The sequence below is a fragment of the Arachis ipaensis genome, chromosome B03 (genome assembly GCF_000816755.2).
Source record: "Arachis ipaensis cultivar K30076 chromosome B03, Araip1.1, whole genome shotgun sequence".
NCBI lineage: Eukaryota > Viridiplantae > Streptophyta > Magnoliopsida > Fabales > Fabaceae > Arachis > Arachis ipaensis.
The window spans coordinates 25,116,321-25,133,600 of record NC_029787.2 but is presented as its reverse complement, the minus strand read 5'-3'; the positions used below and the strand labels follow the sequence as shown (position 1 = coordinate 25,133,600).

The window sequence follows — 17,280 nt, the reverse complement described above, 5'->3', positions numbered from 1 at the left end:
TTAGAGAGCTATTAGAATTATTATTTTTAATAATTATTTAATTATTAATTTAATTTTTTTAGTTTAATTTTTTTAGTCTAATAATTTAACAATATATTTTATTTTATACTTTTAAACAATTATGAGGAGTAAGAGGAATAAGATTCATAGTTTGATGCTTAAAGATAATACTTGATCAAAGGATGAGAATATCCTTAAAGCAGAAGTTAACACGTATTTCTAGTGATTGTTCTGTTTTAGAGAGAATGTGATAATTGATGGTTTGAAGAATATCCCTCTTCCGCAGCTTAGTCAAGATGCGTGCTTTAGATAATTCTTAGGCGTTGAGTGCCCATTTTTCTGAGAGTTTAATATTGTACCTTTCTTATTTACTTCTCTTCTCCTGATTACTTTAAAAACTAATCCTAAATGCACAATAATTCTAAAATAACTTCAAACATATTATTAGTCATGAAAACTTCATTAAAAACGTAAGAACTTCAAATTAAATATAAGAAAACTACTTAAAAAGATATGAAAAAATTACTAGAGATGTCAAGGTATCACAACACCAAATTTAAAACTTTGCTTGTCTTCAAGCAAAAAGATGGATAAACATAGATTATTTTAGTGATAAGAATTGAAGAGTTTATCAATTCAAGTCTAAGTTGGATATTTAAAATAGAAAGTGAGGTTTATAATAATCCTTATGATCACATGTGGATTTTTTTTGTCTTGATAAATCTTGCATACTTAAGAATTAAGAATATTCAAAAACTCAAATCAGGATTATATTATGAGAATTCTTTTATAATTTTATGACCTTAAAAGCATCTTACTTTTCAAAGAGTTTGACTTTTTTTTTTAACTGGGGTGGATGCTTGAGATTTTTTTATTCTAAGTATTTTGTCTTAAGAAATCTCTTAATATAGGTTTTCAATTGATAATCTCGAACTAGTTGACTCAAGTTATCGGGTGATAAAGCACCCATCGGATCTAATCACCCAAGCCTCTCCTCGACACAATCAACACCACAAGTACATAACTATAAAATCTTTTCATTCATCCAGACATAAGTGCCCAAAGCTCCCTTGAACAGTTGAACTCTAAATGCTTTATCTCAAGGCAACTCTTAATATAGGTTTTTCAATCGATAATCCCGAATCAGTTGGCTCAAGTTATCGGGTGATAAGGCACCCATCAGATTCACTTACCCTAAGTTTCTCCTTAACATAAAAGCATCACAAGCACATAATTGGACTCTAATCATTGGTTCTTAGAGCCTTAATATTCTTCTGCCTTAGTGTTCTTCTGTTTTTGATCTCTCTCTTCGTCTTTTTTTTTTTATGTGAAAAATCACTACTTCATGGTTTGGAGCTTGAATTCTCATAATACTTTTCTAGATTTTTGTTTTTGAAGATTCTATCTCCTTTTCCACAAGATTCCATATATCTTGGGTCCATTAATATAATCATATACTTCTACTAGTCCCTCACTTTTATTTTAATCTCCTTTTTATTCGTCAATTCTTTTCATTTAAAAACTCTCTTTTTACATAAGCAATTTGTTTACCTTGCTTGATGACTGAATTACTTCAACAAACCAATTTCGTTTTTTCTATTCCATCTTTTTTGATGACGCTTCAGTTTCGTTTTGGAGGGAAGGAAACTCTGATTTTTGTAAAGGAGTTAGGACAATATATAGTAATTTATGTCTTTCAAAAAGATTTTTAATAATAATTTAAAATTTGTAAAACGACGTCGTTTTTATGATTAGAGATTTTTTTGTCTTTGTAAATTTTAGCATTCTTCCAGCATGACACCATAACAAATACCTGGATATTGTTACAACCATGTCAGTCAATTCTATTTAATTTGTGAAAGATAAATAGACAGAAGAATAAAATTATTTTTTGTTTATAAAAATTAAAGACTATTTTATATTTAAATTTCGTCAAAAATATATTTATCAAAAACTTAAAAAGACAGACTTTTTAATACTTTTTTCAAAAAAAAAATTCAAACAAACCAAGTTCAAGCAAGCATAATATCACAGTAAATTTTAGAAGGTTAGATTTAACAATGTTTGTATAGTTTTCTAGAGTGTTTGAGAATACTCTAGATGATTCCGGAACGTTCTAGAATGTCTTAGAAGGTCCCGGAATATCCTAGAAAGTTCTAGAAGATTCTGGAAGGTCATAGAGTATTCTAGAAGAGTGTAGATGTATAATCTAGAAACATTTAGAGAGTTGTGGTAGGATAGATATTTGTAAAGAAGGTTCTGGATGATTAATCTGGACCGTTGATTAGATTTAATCCTAACCATCCATTGAGGAGGTGGATGGCTATAAATAGGGGTGAGAGTTAGAGTTTGTGTGTGTGTGAATCATTTGTAACAAACACTTGAGCAATAAAGTGTCCTTCTACCAAAGCTTCCTTTCTCTTGTGTTCTCTTGTATTCTTAGCTTTCTTGCTAAGTATTGAGGGTTAGGTTGAATTGGTCTTAGCTCAAGAGGTTGAGTAAGTCCGAGTGCCGACACGATAGCGTTGGAGTGTGTCCAAGGCCGTGACAATTTGGTATCCGAGCAAGGTTCGAGAGGGAGCACAAGTCGCTTGTGGGTATGGCTTATAGTATCACCATGGAGCATGTTGAATCTAAAAGGGGAAGGAATGCTATTCCTTCTCAATGGGGAGGCAAGAAGGTCCGTTCTTCAAGTGAGCCTAGAGGTAAGGACTCTAACTTCTTAGAAGAGAGAGTTTCTATGTTGGAGAATGTTCTATCCTCTATGGATGAGCGTTTCCAAAGGATAGAACATGATAAGGAGACCCTCGAGGCTCACGTGTTAGGAGAACTAGATGCTTTCAAAGAAAGCATGCTCCAAATCGAAGAGAAGCTTGAGAATTCCTTAAAACTATTATTCTTCAAGTGAGCCTAGAGGTAAGGACTCTAACTTCTTAGAAGAGAGAGTTTCTATGTTGGAGAATGTTCTATCCTCTATGGATGAGCGTTTCCAAAGGATAGAACATGATAAGGAGACCCTCGAGGCTCACGTGTTAGGAGAACTAGATGCTTGCATGCTCCGCATGCTCCAAATCGAAGAGAAGCTTGAGAATTCCTTAAAACTATTAGAGGAAGTTCGAGTTTGGTTCGAGGAGGCAAAATCTCGACCAACCATTATAAGGGAGACGACAAAGATTGATCTCCCCAAGCCAAAGGAGTTAAAGGGCGTAAGGGACGCTCGCGAAATGGAGAACTTCCTATGACAAATGGAGAGGTACTTCGAAGGCCAAGGTGTGGTCAAAGAAGCAATAAAGGTACGCACTGCAGCTCTCTACCTTTCTGATAATACTACTTTGTGGTGGAGGAGAAAGTGTGTAGATATGGAAAAGGGTATTGCAACATAGCCACATGGGAAGACTTTAAAAGGGAGTTGAAAAGACAATTCTTCCCTAAGAATATGGTTTATGAAGCAAGGAAGAAGTTGAGGGAGTTGAAGCACAAGAGTATGATTAGCGAGTACGTAAAGGAGTTCACTACTCTTACGCTTTAAATCCCCAACTTAGCATTAGAGGATGCATTGTTCTTCTTCATTGATGGACTCCAACCTTGTGCAAAGCAAGAACTACAAAGAAGGAATGTTAAGGATGTCGATGAGGCCATCGTGGTGGCCGAATCACTCACTGAGTATCATAGGGGATACTCTAAACTTAAGTCTTCCTCCAAGCCTAGTTTCGCTAAAGGTGGGGGAGACAAGGGGAAGAGTTTCTCAACCAAGAAGGAAGGAAAATACTCTTCAAAGAAAGAGTACGAAGAAAAGAAGAAGGCTTTCGTGCCCAAAGGAGGATGCTTCGTGTGCAAGGGACCACACCAAATGAAGGATTGTCCCAAGCTAGAGACTTTGGCATCTATCGCCGAGGAACGAAAAGCTCAAACTCAAGTAACTGAGTGTGTTGGATCTATCCAACACATAAATGCTGTGAAGGGCAAAGAGGCAAGCACTGCAGAAAAGAAAGGCTTGATGTATGTCAAAGCCTTTATCAATGAAAAACCTGTCATGGGATGATCGACACTGGTGCTACACACAACTTCATCACGCCTGATGAAGCAAAGAGGCTTGGGTTGAAGATTATCGAAAAGAATGGCTGGTTCAAACCCGTGAATACCAAGGGTGAACCCCTTAAAGGAGTAGCAAAAGGGGTTGAGATGACTCTTGGTTCTTGGAAGGGACTTGTGGATTTCTCAGTAGCACCCATGGACGATTTCAAAATAGTCATCAGGTTTGATTTGCAAAGGAAGGCAAATATAATACCTATGCCATACTACGGCATAGTATGCGTCATGGAGAAAGGCTCTCCATGCATGGTCCCTACAATCTTAAAAGCTGGAGGAATCCCGATGTTTTCGACCATGCAACTCAAGAAAGGTTTCAAGAAGGGGGAGATGACGTCTTTGGCTCTACTACAAGAAGAGTCGACATCTGAAGGAGAAGCTATTCCCCCTAAAATCAAGGAAGTCCTTGAAGAAAATAAGGATGTGATGCCTCCCGAGTTGCCAAAACAACTACCACCTAGGAGTAACATGGATCACAAGATTAAATTGGAGTTAGGAGCGAAACCACCTATCTCAGCACCATACAGGATGGCAGCCATTTCTATGGTTGAAGGAGATATTGTGCATACCATCAAGGAATGGTTGCATCACGATCCATTAGCCAAGAAGTTGGTGGATTTGGCTAGAGAAGGTAAGACCAAAAGATTTTGGCTAGAAAATGACCTTCTCTACACTAAAGGGAGAAGATTATACGTCCCTAAATGGGAAAATCTAAGAAGAAAATTAGTGAGAGAATACCACGACACCAAGTGGGCTGGTCACCAAGGTCAGCGAAGGACCTTGACACTCATTGAATCTTCTTATTATTGGCCTCAAATGAGAGATGAAGTGGAGAGCTATGTGAAGACTTGTCTTGTGTGCCAACAAGATAAGATTGAAAACAAGATACCAAGCGGGTTGTTGGAACCTCTGCCTCCATCAGAGCGACCGTGGGAAAGTGTCTCTCTAGATTTCATCTCTGTCTTACCGAAGTCCGAGGGGTTTGGATCTATTCTCGTGGTAGTGGATCGATTTTCGAAGTATGCTACCTTTATACCTGCCCCTACTGACTGCACTGCAGAGGAAGCAGCACGACTATTCTTCAAGAATGTGGTGAAGTACTGGGGATTGCCTAAGAGCATCATTAGTGATCGAGATCCACGCTTCACAGGATGACTATGGACAGAGCTGTTCAAACTCCTTGGGTCGGAGCTTCATTTCTCAACAAACTTCCATCCTCAAACCGATGGGCAGACTGAGAGAGTGAATGCCTTACTTGAGTGTTACTTGAGGTATTTTGTAAGCGCTAATCAGAAGGATTGGACAAAACTCCTAGACATTGCTCAGTTCTCATACAATCTGCAAAGGAGTGAGTCTACAGGGAAGAGCCCATTCGAGATTGTGACTGGACAACAGCCGCTTACACCTCATTCTCTTTCTTCCTCTTACTCAGGGAAGAGCCCTGGAGCTTATCATATGATTAAGTCATGGGAAGAACAAGCAGATGTCACTCGTTCTTACCTCGACAAAGCTGCCAAGAAGATGAAGAAATGGGCAGATAATAAGAGGAGGCATGCAAGCTATCAAGTGGGAGACAAGGTAATGATCAAACTTCTTCCACAACAATTCAAAGCCTTTCACAAGGTTCATAAGGGCTTAATCCGCAAATACGAAGGGCCATTTGAGATCATTGGACGTGTTGGGGAGGTTGCTTACAAAGTACAACTCCCTCCCTCTATGAAGATCCACCCGGTCTTCCATATGAATATGCTTAAACCATATCATGAAGACCAAGATGAACCGAGTAGATGTGACTCGAGTCGTGCTCTGCCTGTGGTGATTAGATCTTTTGATAAAGAAATCAAAGAGATCTTAGCTAATCATGTCGTACGACGAAGAGGAGTACCACCAAGTATCCAATACTTGATCAAGTGGAAAGGACTCCCGATAACCGAAGCTAGCTGGGAAGCTCATGAAGATCTGTGGCAATTCCAGGAACACCTAGAGCGCTATCATGAACAGAACGCGATAAGGACGTCTACGCATTAGGTGGGGGAGAATGTCACGGTAAATTTTAGAAGGTTAGATTTAACAGTGTTTGTATAGTTTTCTGGAGTGTTTGAGAATACTCTAGATGGTTCCGAAACATTCTAGAATGTCCTAGAAGGTCCCGGAATACCCTAGAAGGTTCTAGAAGACTCTGGAAGGTCATAGAGTATTCTAGAAGAGTGTAGATGTATATAGAAGTATAAGGAGTGGTATGGAATAATCTAGAAACATTTAGAGAGTTGTGGTAGGATAGATATTTGTAAAGAAGGTTCTGGATGATTAATCTGGACCGTTGATTAGATTTAATCCTAACCATCTATTGAGGAGGTGGATGGCTATAAATAGGGGTGAGAGTTAGAGTTTGTGTATGTGTGAATCATTTGTAACAAACACTTGAGCAATAAAGTGTTCTTCCATCAAAGCTTTCTTTCTCTTGTGTTCTCTTATATTCTTAGCTTTTTTGCTAAGTATTGAGGGTTAAGCTGACTTGGTCTTAGCTCAAAAGGTTGAGTAAGTCTGAGTGCCGGCACGGTAGCATTGGAGTGTGTCCAAGGCCGTGACAATAACACTCCGTTTGTTTCATGTGTGTGTCTTGCCAAGACATGGACACAGTGGGGCGTGTCTATTGTTTGGACTGTGAGACACAAAAATAAGAAGGACACGCTTACACACATACATACACAGAAAACATGTATTTCATGTCTCAGTAAAATGGTGAGACACGGATTTTGGACGATGGACACGGATCTATATCAATTTTTTCAGACAATTTTATCCTCATTCATTTTCTAAAATTCCAAATGTCTCCCCTGTTTGATTGAAACCCTAACCAGTGATAATTCCTTCTGTATACTGAATTACTGACAGTGGCTCTTGAGAGCGAGAGAGGGAGGAACAACATAAGCTCTATTGTGTTCTCTTTGAAGTTCTGAATCTGTAAGTTGCTGCTCTTCCAACTTCCCTTCTAACGCACCGTTTTAGCTTCTTTGATTTGCAAAGTTTGCTTGCATCTTTATAATTTTCTAGCTTCAACTATTGTGTAGATTTTTTTTTTTTTTGTTCTTTTGGGTGGGTGGAATCTGATTCTGACGTGTGGAATATAGGAATTTGAATTGATTAATTGGGTTAGAAGAGCGGGACTTGGTTGAGTTTTTAATTATTGTTTCTTAATTGGTGAAAGTTCAATTATTTCTCTTCCTCCCTTTTTCTCACTTTGCATGTGGGCCAAATTCCATTCCTTCTTAGCTATTGAAGTATTGATTGGTAGGAAATTTTTAAATTTTTTTTTTGCGGGTGCATTGCTGTTAAATGCTTAAACCACAAACTCAAGATTTAAATAATTTTCATGTGTAAATATTATAGTGTAAAAAAAAATTGGCGTTAACTCCATGAAATCTCTTTTTTGTTCTGCATCATCTCATATGTATCACTACCGCAAATCGTCTCTTTTTTGACATGTTAATTTACAAGTCTGGATGTTATTTCATTGTGATAGTAGTTAAAGTTAATTTTTTCTTAAAAAGTTATCAATCACATGTCTCAAAGCATTATTTCTTTATTTTAATTAATAAAAAATTACATATTAAAACTCTTAATTATTTTTCAGCTGACATTTTTATTGATATGTATAGATTTCAATCATATCTTTTCTATTTTGTTCATAGCATTTAAGCCGGTTGGTTGGTTACTTAAGTTTGAAATCTATTAGTATGCTTTGAACTTGATTATGTGAGCATATGCTTATGTAATGGGTGTTTTTCCTATTTTTAGTTTAATTGAGTATTTTTTCTATTTGTACAAATTATTAGAGTTCTTCATTTATATATTTACTTGTTATTGTTTCTTAGGAAGTGATGATGGATCGTTCTGAATAAATTAAGCTATGTGTTGGATATTACTGGATTATGAGAATACAATTTGACACGTTAATGCTGCTTTTATTAGTCACTTTATATATGTATTTTAGGAATAGAAGGCGGAGTCATTCTTCGATTGGTCGAAGAGTGGACACACTGCCATTAAGGCGAGATGCATTAGATAATATCATTGGGGAGGGTGGAGATAGAAATTGCATATGGGAGTTAAGAATGAGTTTGAATGCATTTGCAACTTTATGTGAATTGCTACAAATTCAAGGTGGATTAGACGAAGATGGTCATGTTAGCATAGGCGAGCAAGTAGCTACTTTCTTAATCATATTAGCTCACCATACCAAAAATCGCAGCGTACAAGTCAGGTTCTATAGGTCTGGTGAAACTATTAGTAGGTATTTTCACAAGGTATTGTGTTCGATTTTGCGTGTCCAAAGTATCTTATTTGCAAAGGCAGACCCTGTACCGGAAGATTGTGTAGATCCCAAATGGAAATGGTTCAAGGTAGGTCGTGTATGTAGCTCCAATTTTTATTAGTCAAGTTTACTCTGCGTGTAATAACTTTTTTTTTTTTTTACATTTGATAGGGTTGTCTAGGAGCATTAGATGGAACTTATATAGGTGTCACAGTCCCGAAGAGTGATAAATCTAGATATCGGACGAGGAAATCTAGAATATCAACCAATGTCTTAGGAGTTTGCAATCGGAACATGAATTTCGTCTATGTCCTTAGTGGTTGGGAAGGATCGGCATCTGATTCAAGGGTACTTAGGGATGCTATTACTCGACGTAATGGCTTGAAAATACCTATTGGTATGTCTAAATTAATCTTTTCAAAAGAATAATAACTATTGTTTATGAGAATTAAAAATTATTTCTTATATTTTTCCATCCTTTTAGGGTGTTATTACTTAGTGGATGCTGGCTATACCAATGGGAGAGGATTTTTATCTCCTTATAGAAATGTTCGGTATCATGTGAATGAGTGGGTTCAAGGTCATCGGGCACCACAAAATTGTCTAGAGTTATTTAATAAGAAGCATTCTTCGGCTAGAAATGTAATTGAGCGGTGCTTTGGGTTTCTTAAGAAAAGATGGGCAATTCTACGAAGTTCTTCGTTCTATCCTATAAGGGTTCAAAGCCACATTATTATTGCTTGTTGTTTGTTACAAAATTTTATTCGTATGAACATGGATGTTGATCCCGAAGAAGATGCAACTCTTTTGCCAGAACACATACCCGTAGGAGATGATACTATAGTTGATGAAGCTGACACAATTGATGTTGTGAAAAGTAGCCATGAGTGGACTCAATGGCGTGAGGACCTAGCAACCGAGATGTGGGAAATATAGAGAGGAGAAGGTGGCGCGTAGAGTTTTTATCTTTGCTAGTTTTGTCATGTTTGCATTTGTCCTAGACGATAAATTATTGTATTTGAATTCATGTGAGTTTTTTCTTCGTGCAGTATGTATTTGCCAACTCGGATTCATAATTTGTATTCTAATTAAACATATAATTAAGCAAGGGTTTGTTTTAATTGTTTCAAGAGATGTCAAAATTCTAGACTAGTATTGAAATCTTTGAAGTATGTTAATATTGTGCTACTGATTGTTTTAATTGTACTGCAATTATAATTTGCTGGTAGTACTTTTTTGCACTATCTTTGGTAGTAGATTTCAGTTTGTTGTAAGTAATTCTAAAGATAATTCTAATACCATTGAACTCTAATTTTAATAGTACTTATGCTTCCATGGTTTACTTTATTTGTTATTGTACATAAATATTATCTAGCAGCAAATGGTCTCCACACCCCGCCAATAGACTGAACAAGAAACTGAACAATTCGTTGTGTTCATGAAGGAATTGGTTGTTGAAGGCAAGAGGGCAGATGCCGATCAATTTAAGCCAGGGGCATTTCAAAAACTGGCGGACAAGATGAATGAGAAGTTTCCTAGATGTGGTCTCACTGTGAAGCACATCAGAAACAAACACAAGCGCCTGAAAGAAAAATATATGTTTGTGGCTGAGATGTTAGGTTGTAGTGGTTTTGGGTGGAATTTTGAAAAGATGTGTGTTGAAGTGGATAGTAAACAAGTATTGGAAGCGTGGGGAAAGGTGTGATAGTAATTTTACGCATTTAATCATGCTTCTTACAAGTACTTTTTAATTCTCATGTAATTGTACACTTTGTTTTATGTTGTACAGGGTCGCAATGTTACACTCTACACTCCAGGCAAGCCATTTTCTTTGTTTGAACATCTTGAGAGCATTTTTTGCAAGGATAGAGCTACTGGTCTTGATGCATGTAGTGGAAAAGATGCTGAAGAAGATGTCACACCGGGCTCTAGATTTGCTGCGGCCACAGCTGGTGGGTTGGGTTTAGGCGGAGACGATGTTGACATGGAGGACTTAGCAACTGGCGAGAGCGAACTACCCAATACTTTTTCAACCTCATTTGCTTCGTCAAGTGAGAAAAATCAATGACGTCACACTGCAACTAGAAAAAGCAATGATGCTACAGTCCTATCAAACTTAGCTGAAACTTTTAAAGCTGCGGTTGAGGATCAAGGAAAGCATGTGCAGGTACTAGCCAATGCAATGTCTGGTGTTAATGAGCAAGTGAATCTTGGCCGAACGCTGAAGAGTCTTGGTTTTAACACAATGGAGATCGTGCAAATTGCAAAGAAATTTGTGCAGAATCCAAAATTGAAGGCAACCTTTTGGAGTTTGGACGAAGAAAAGGCGACATTCGCATGAGATATAATGGAAAACTTTTAGTTATTGTTGGGTGTAAATGGTGGTCTTAGTAGTTAACTTATTATGGTCTCTTTTGCTAAAACTTATTAGACTTTTCTGCATTATGTTGTTTTTTCTTATGCTAATCAAGTGAAGTACACTAGCTAGTTTGCAACTCCTTTATGCGTGAATAGAATTTTATTCATATTGTCCAATTTTCTGTGTTGATTTTCTGCTATTATGCAACTATGTTATCCATCAGGTAAATATTAATCGTATTGTGCAATTTGCACTTAAATTGTGCAGTCCTACTAAATTATATTGAATTCTGCATTATGTATATTAGGTTTCTGCACTTAACTTATTTATTAGGTGAGTGTGTGCAACTGTGCACTTAAATTTCTGCAAAACTACAAAATTCTATTGAATTCTGCAAATTTGGAATCAAGTCTTGCTTATAACTTGTGTTTTCTTAATCCTGTGTTGATGTTTATAACCTAAATTCTTAATTTCTGCACTTATATATTTGTGCAAATCATACAAGATATAACTTCAAATACTATTAGCAAAACAAAGAAACAGAACAAACCAAAGTAAACATCAAAGAAACAACTTTTCATTGAATTTTCAATTCATATAATTTCATTACAAAAGAAGGACCCAGCAATCAATTATGTATTTGCTAAAGCTAAACCAAGTTTACTCTTATGCTGTTGTTTGTCATGATTTATTGTACAGATACAAAGCCAAATATCACAAAGAAAAAAATACAACTTTCAAAGTCTATTAACATTCCCAACAGCCATCATAAGTTACTAGCACTTTGTCTTCTCCTCTTGTAGTTTTATTCTTTGAGATTTTCTTTCTTTGTTTGCTCCTTATGCATTCTTAAAGTCATGCTTATCTGAAATGGGATAGATGTAATACAATAAATTGAACAGTTCACAACTAAAGAATTCAATAACAAAAGAAAAAGATAAAATTCACTCCTCTTCAGTACTTTATAAAGATAAAGCAATTTCTTTACTAATAGTATGATGAATTCATTTAAGCCTTTACTCAATATTTTCAACTTGGATTACGAAATGAATTAAAATACGATTCAACAATGTCCAAACTGTGATGATGATCTCTTCTTTAAGATGAGGCAGAAATTGAGATCACATCATTGAAATCAGCAAGGCACTCAATTGGAAGGGCAAGGAAGGAATTCATGAGAAAATCATCAATTGAATCAACTTTTGCCACACCAACCAGCATGCAATTTCCCTCTTCATCCAATCTCTTCCCTCTTCCACTTTTCATGTCATCCTTTGATTCTTCAGATCTCAAGGATGTCATCACCATTAGAGGTGGAGCCTTGTAGATACTCCCAACAGAAAACAAGAACTTGGCCTTGAATTCAAAATCAACCTAGCTTGTTACAAAGATGATTGTAAGAATTTAAACTCAATTCCCACTATTGATGTAAGAATCACTATGCCATACATATAAAATTCTAGAGTTCAAAGATTGTAATCTCCTATAAAATTAAATTGGTTACCTTACCAGATTCTCGGTTAATGGTTCCTTGGAATGATTCTGGGACTATATCAATCTTCAAGAATGGGGGTAATGGCAACAATCACACTCACGTATATATAAAATAAGAGTTATCTACTTAAACAAGTCCTATGCGTAGTGAGGTTAATTAATTTTAAATATTTTTTGTAATGAACTTCAGCTAATTGTAGAAAATTTTTTTATGTTTTGCGGTCTCCACTCTAAATGAGTCATACAAGATGCAATAGCATTTTAAGTTTTCAACCCTTATCAGGATAATTTTATATCCATTACACTTTGAGAAGCAATGAGAAATTATTAATTTTGTCACTAATTCACTTTCACGACACCAAAATGCATCAGATGCTCTGTAGAAAATAAGAAAGAAACATTGATAGGAATACAGAGAAAGAGAGTGACACCTCTAGAGTATTTCAACGGTAATGAATAAAATCCAATATCAGCACACGCGCTCTCCATGGATGAGCAATACTTTGTGAACAACATTGGCTAAATGGACCGCAAATAATGACAACCACACAAAGATGCACCTAGAAAATATCCACCAAACAGCAAAGAAGAAGGAGGCTAGAAGAGAGATATTTGTGGGTAGGGGTGAGGGGGAGAAACCCTCGAAGCAATTTGCAAGTTTCTGAAGTAGGTTTTTTTTTTAATTATTTGATTCTTATTTTAAATTATAGGGAGAAAACTGTCTTTTACTAATTATGTAGTGTCTTGTTCTTTAAAACAAACACAATATTAGACACTTTTCTAATGTCATGTCTATTAGGTAGCGTTTGTTTTCGGGGGCAGGACACGGAAACATGGACAACACTTGTTTAAAAAGGGTTTGGAAGCAGAGACATGAACAGTGGACATATTGTCTCCGAGACAGTTTTTTATACTTTTGTGTCCACTCTTTCACGAAGGACAATGATGGACACGAGATTTGGAATAGTGGACACGGACAATTTTATAAATTTTGTTTTCCTTTTTTCCACTATTATCCCTTCTTATTTTTTCTATTGCGTTGTTCAGAGATACTTTTTTCTTCCTGTTCTTCCTCTATCTCTTTCTTTTTCAGGTACTCTCTCCTTTCTGTAGAATTTTTTATTGGGGGTAGATAATTCTTTTCTTTTTATCGTTTTACTTTAATACTATTTTAACCTTATATTATATTATTTGATTTGTAATAAAAATAATAACAAAATTAATTAATCTTAAAATTTTTGAAAGATAAATATTATAAATTTTATTTTAATATAAATACTAATATATTTTTTTATTAAAATTTTTTGCCTCTTCAAATATTTTTTTCAAGTTCCGTTTATACTCCTACGTACTCTCATTTTTTATTAAATTAATTTGTATTGATGTAGAAAATTTGGAATCACAGGGCTATTTTAGTCATTTCATATAATATTTTAGTCTTGTATATCCAAATATAATATTAGACATTACATTAGTGTTTTGTCCATCGTATCCAAACACAATACACAAAAGATAATTTTTAGTGTCTCCATCCTATTGTCTCCGTTTCAGTGTCATGTTCTGTCCTGTCTCTAAAAACAAACGCAGCCTTATATCCAAACATCATACACAAATACAAATATTTTATGTCTATATCTCAAGTGTCTATGTCTTAATGTCTATATCTTAATACATACACAAACCAAACCCAACCTAAGCCTACATCTAAACCAGAGAGTTCCAGTCACCCAAAAAAAAAAAACCAGAGTTCCTGTTAACCCGGTTCGACAAGTCTGAGCTCTTCTCAGAGCATCTCCAATGGAGAAGCCCAGCTACTATTCGGTCAGAAAAAAAAGGAATTGGAATCGTTGGAGAGAACTAACGTGAGTTCCTTCACGTTTTTTCAAGAAGAGAGAGAAGAGGGAGTCCCTCTGAATGGAGACTCTCATTAACCAATATATGTTTGCCAAGTGGCAAGTATAATAAAAAATAAATAATTATATTATATAATTAAATAATAATTAATTTAATAATAATTATTTAGCCATTGTAAAACTAGCTGTTGTAAAAATAGTCGTTAGAAACTAGCCGTTACTATGTTACCGTTATTGTTAATAAATTAATATTTTGTTACTCTATATATACCACTTAGATACACTTCTATTCTCACACTATCTACTACTCTTCTTTATCTTCTTCCAAGTTTACGAAATCAAAATTCTGCTACTATTATTTTTTGTTCGAAAAAATGGATCCAAACCAACTCAACTCTTTTTTCAATTACTTACAAAACTTTCTTCAAATTCCAAATACCCAACAATCTCAAATATTAATATATGAATTTATTTAATATTAATATCTTTTAATAGTGAATTATTTTTAAATTTAAATATTTAAATTATATTAATTACAAGTATTTTAATTAATTAATTAAATGAGACCACAGCAGAAACTAAAGTTACTTCCTCCTAATAGAAAAGAGGAAGATGCTTTGAGTTCCTATTTACTGTTCTCACTTCACTCTCTCTCATACTCGTACACACACAACAGTGGCGGCACTGAAGCTTCTCCTCTCCCAAGCTCGCCGCCACCATTTCCTCTTCAAACACCCTTGGCGCTTCCACTCCCCATTCTCCGTCACATCTCACAGACCCCTATCTTCTTCCTCGCCACTACCACAATATCAACAAGACTCACCGAACCCACCACAAGACCCTCCTCAAAGGAGACTCTCCTTCCAATCCGTCCCAATCCATCCCGTTTCCTACCCTCTCAAACCCAAAGACCCGGCGCCCCAACAAAACGAATCCCCGGAGCCTCAGTTCCTCGCCGCCCGGTGTCGGCCGAGGGCCAGGAGGAGTCGCAGCGGGGATGAACAAGGGAGGACATTCGGTACGTGAAGGATGCACCTTCGATTGAGCCGGTTTCTTACGCTCCGAGAGTGGCGCCGCCGCCGGAGGATAAGGTCGGCGATGATCGGGTGTTGTGACCGCGGAAGAGAGGAATGAGGAAGCGGAGAAAGAGAGGAGGATGCTTGAGGTTGAGGATGAGATAAGGAAGAAGATGGAGGAGGAGAAGATGAAGGTGCCTTTTCCGATGCTGATCATGCCCAAGCGCAATGAGACTCCCCCTGTCCTTGATTTGAACGAGGCCATTCGCCAAGTTAAGGTTGGATCATATGTTCTTGTTATCGAAATTGCAGTTTTGAATTCATTTCTGAGTTTGATTTCCGTTCGCTGTGTGTGGATAACTGTTTTAGTGCATGCTTGGTATGCATATCTCAAAATCAATTTCAAGAAAAAATAATCCATACACACACTTAGGTTGACATTGACATTGTATCAAGTGTGCTGCCAGGTGCGTTTTAGTAATTTCTTTGAGATAGTGGATGGGGAAGTTTATTTCGGGAACAGATTTTGATTTGAAGAAAGAAAAATGACGATGTTTCGGATTTTCTCTTTTTCATTTGCCTTTAGACTCCCAAATATTAGGTGGTTAGGTTGTGTAGATTTCTTATGTTCTTTCTTCAGTGAATATTCATCTTGGGATCCAGGTAGCCTACCCTATGGGAGAAGGATTAGTTATTGGTGTTGCTGACTTGCTTTTGCTTCAGTAGGATTTGTTCTTGGCCCAACTTTAGTTTTAGGTGATTGGTGCTAATAGAGAAGGTAGAGGTTGAAAAAAAAATTATTTGAATAGTTTTGGCTGCCTTAGCAACTTGTATAGACCATTGAAGATAGTACTCTTCTGAGATAACTTGTAAGTTATGCATTTTGAGAAGTTAAAAAAGGGAAAATAAAAATCTTTTGTGAGACTAGGGTAAACACTAGTAGGTCATTTCTTTTCAGACAGCAATCTATACTGAAATTCTACATTTAAGTGGACTTAAAATTATTGCTGCTAGTAGGTAGCATGTAGGTATATAATATGCATTTATCTGTCTCTTCCTATAAAAGTTAGTGTAGTAATTATAGCAATAGAAGTTGTAGAAGTAACAGCCATAAGTCATAGATATATCATATATGGATGGAGAAGTGTACTAATGTTACTTTCTTTCTGAGAGGAAGAGGACAATTACAAAATTCTGGTGGGATTTAAATTTAACACTGCTATACTGTGTATACCTGCAAAACATTAAAAAAGTGACTTTAATTTTAGCAACAACTAAAAGGTGTTGCAAAGATTGTTTAGCCACCATAGCCGCTGTAGGCATAGGCACCATAGACTCCATATGTATTCAAATTTTTCAAGTATCATGATGTGTAACAACAGTATTGTGCCTTCTTTCCTTTTTTTTTTCCCCCTTTTTTTGGGGTGTGTGATTTGTAAATTATTGGATTTTAAAGTTTTGCTTGGTGCCAGTTGCTATTTTTTGGTATGGACTCTACTTATTGGCCGTCGGCCTCCTGCTGATCCTTTGAATGAATCTTCTTGAGTTCTTGACTTCTTATGTTAAATGATCCACGACTTACTATTATTTGAATATATTTTAAATATTGTTCAGGTCAGTGCCAAGGCAAAGTTTGATGAAACTGTTGAAGCACATGTAAGATTGGGTATTGATTCAAAGCGAACAGAATTGGTATGAGTCAGTATATATCAATTCCGTTTCTTTTAACTGTCCCACGTCTTATTTGCGTGGCTAACTTTTTTAAGTTGACATAACGGCATGAGCTTTGAAAGTATGACTTGTTGTCCATGTATTACATATATCGTATGAGTGGTAGTCTCAATACATCAGAGAGAGAATATGATTATTATCCCACTGATTAAGCAAATTCCTTCTTTATACGTATAACTGCCATGTGATAAGAAGACTGCCTGTAGGACTTCAAATTATCCACTTCGAATCACCTATCATATATGCTTGTATGTGCTTCATTAATAGTTAAATTTTGAGGTCCAATTTACATTATATTTACCAAACATGGAACATCTGCATGTTTTTATTTTGATAATAGCATTAGCTTTGCATGGGAATTTTTTTCCCTAAAGAATATATAAATATTATATTTGACTGAGATAGTCCTTTTAAAGCTTTTTT

At 36.0% G+C, this 17,280-nt stretch overlaps 5 protein-coding genes and 1 long non-coding RNA gene across 6 annotated transcripts in view; 4 read left to right on the top strand and 2 right to left on the bottom strand.

Moving 5' to 3' along the window:
* Nucleotides 1–1,833, bottom strand: part of LOC110269417 (pentatricopeptide repeat-containing protein At1g18485-like) — a 9,326-nt gene extending 7,493 nt beyond the window's left edge. The window contains exon 1 of the mRNA XM_021117232.1: nt 1,814–1,833. Coding sequence (XP_020972891.1) covers nt 1,814–1,833 — 20 coding nt within the window. The remainder of the gene's footprint in view (nt 1–1,813) is intronic.
* On the top strand, nt 2,487–3,051 carry LOC110269605. Its single transcript, XR_002358378.1, has 2 exons — nt 2,487–2,705; nt 2,917–3,051. It is a non-coding gene; the product is annotated as an uncharacterized LOC110269605 (long non-coding RNA).
* On the top strand, nt 8,073–9,548 carry LOC107632751. The gene is made up of 3 exons (XM_021117230.1): nt 8,073–8,492; nt 8,576–8,801; nt 8,889–9,548. Exons 1-3 carry the CDS (start codon nt 8,073–8,075, stop codon nt 9,338–9,340), a joined length of 1,098 nt encoding a protein of 365 aa, XP_020972889.1. The 3' UTR covers nt 9,341–9,548.
* On the top strand, nt 9,738–10,849 carry LOC110270047. The gene is made up of 2 exons (XM_021118498.1): nt 9,738–10,103; nt 10,194–10,849. The coding sequence occupies exons 1-2, from the start codon at nt 9,843–9,845 to the stop codon at nt 10,470–10,472; spliced, it is 540 nt and encodes a 179-aa protein (XP_020974157.1). The 5' UTR covers nt 9,738–9,842; the 3' UTR covers nt 10,473–10,849.
* LOC107632750 lies at nt 11,840–13,615 on the bottom strand. The gene is made up of 3 exons (XM_016336410.2): nt 13,610–13,615; nt 12,268–12,321; nt 11,840–12,137 (listed from the first exon to the last, which is right to left on the bottom strand). The coding sequence occupies exons 1-3, from the start codon at nt 13,613–13,615 to the stop codon at nt 11,862–11,864; spliced, it is 336 nt and encodes a 111-aa protein (XP_016191896.2). The 3' UTR covers nt 11,840–11,861.
* LOC107632747 (50S ribosomal protein L1, chloroplastic) overlaps nt 14,671–17,280 on the top strand; it is a 7,971-nt gene continuing 5,361 nt past the window's right edge. Inside the window, 4 exon segments of the mRNA XM_021117229.1 lie at nt 14,671–15,074; nt 15,117–15,210; nt 15,213–15,404; nt 16,741–16,818. Of these exon segments, the coding sequence (XP_020972888.1) occupies nt 14,671–15,074; nt 15,117–15,210; nt 15,213–15,404; nt 16,741–16,818 (768 nt within the window).

Coding starts and splice junctions, on each gene's coding strand:
- LOC107632751 (XM_021117230.1), top strand. CDS start 8,073: ATGTATTTTAGGAATAGAAGGCGGAGTCATTCTTCGATTGGTCGAAGA. Junction 8,493..8,575: donor CCAAATGGAAATGGTTCAAG/GTAGGTCGTGTA, acceptor TACATTTGATAG/GGTTGTCTAGGAGCATTAGA. Junction 8,802..8,888: donor TGGCTTGAAAATACCTATTG/GTATGTCTAAAT, acceptor CCATCCTTTTAG/GGTGTTATTACTTAGTGGAT.
- LOC110270047 (XM_021118498.1), top strand. CDS start 9,843: ATGAAGGAATTGGTTGTTGAAGGCAAGAGGGCAGATGCCGATCAATTT. Junction 10,104..10,193: donor TATTGGAAGCGTGGGGAAAG/GTGTGATAGTAA, acceptor TATGTTGTACAG/GGTCGCAATGTTACACTCTA.
- LOC107632750 (XM_016336410.2), bottom strand. Junction 12,138..12,267: donor TTAACCGAGAATCTGGTAAG/GTAACCAATTTA, acceptor GTAACAAGCTAG/GTTGATTTTGAATTCAAGGC.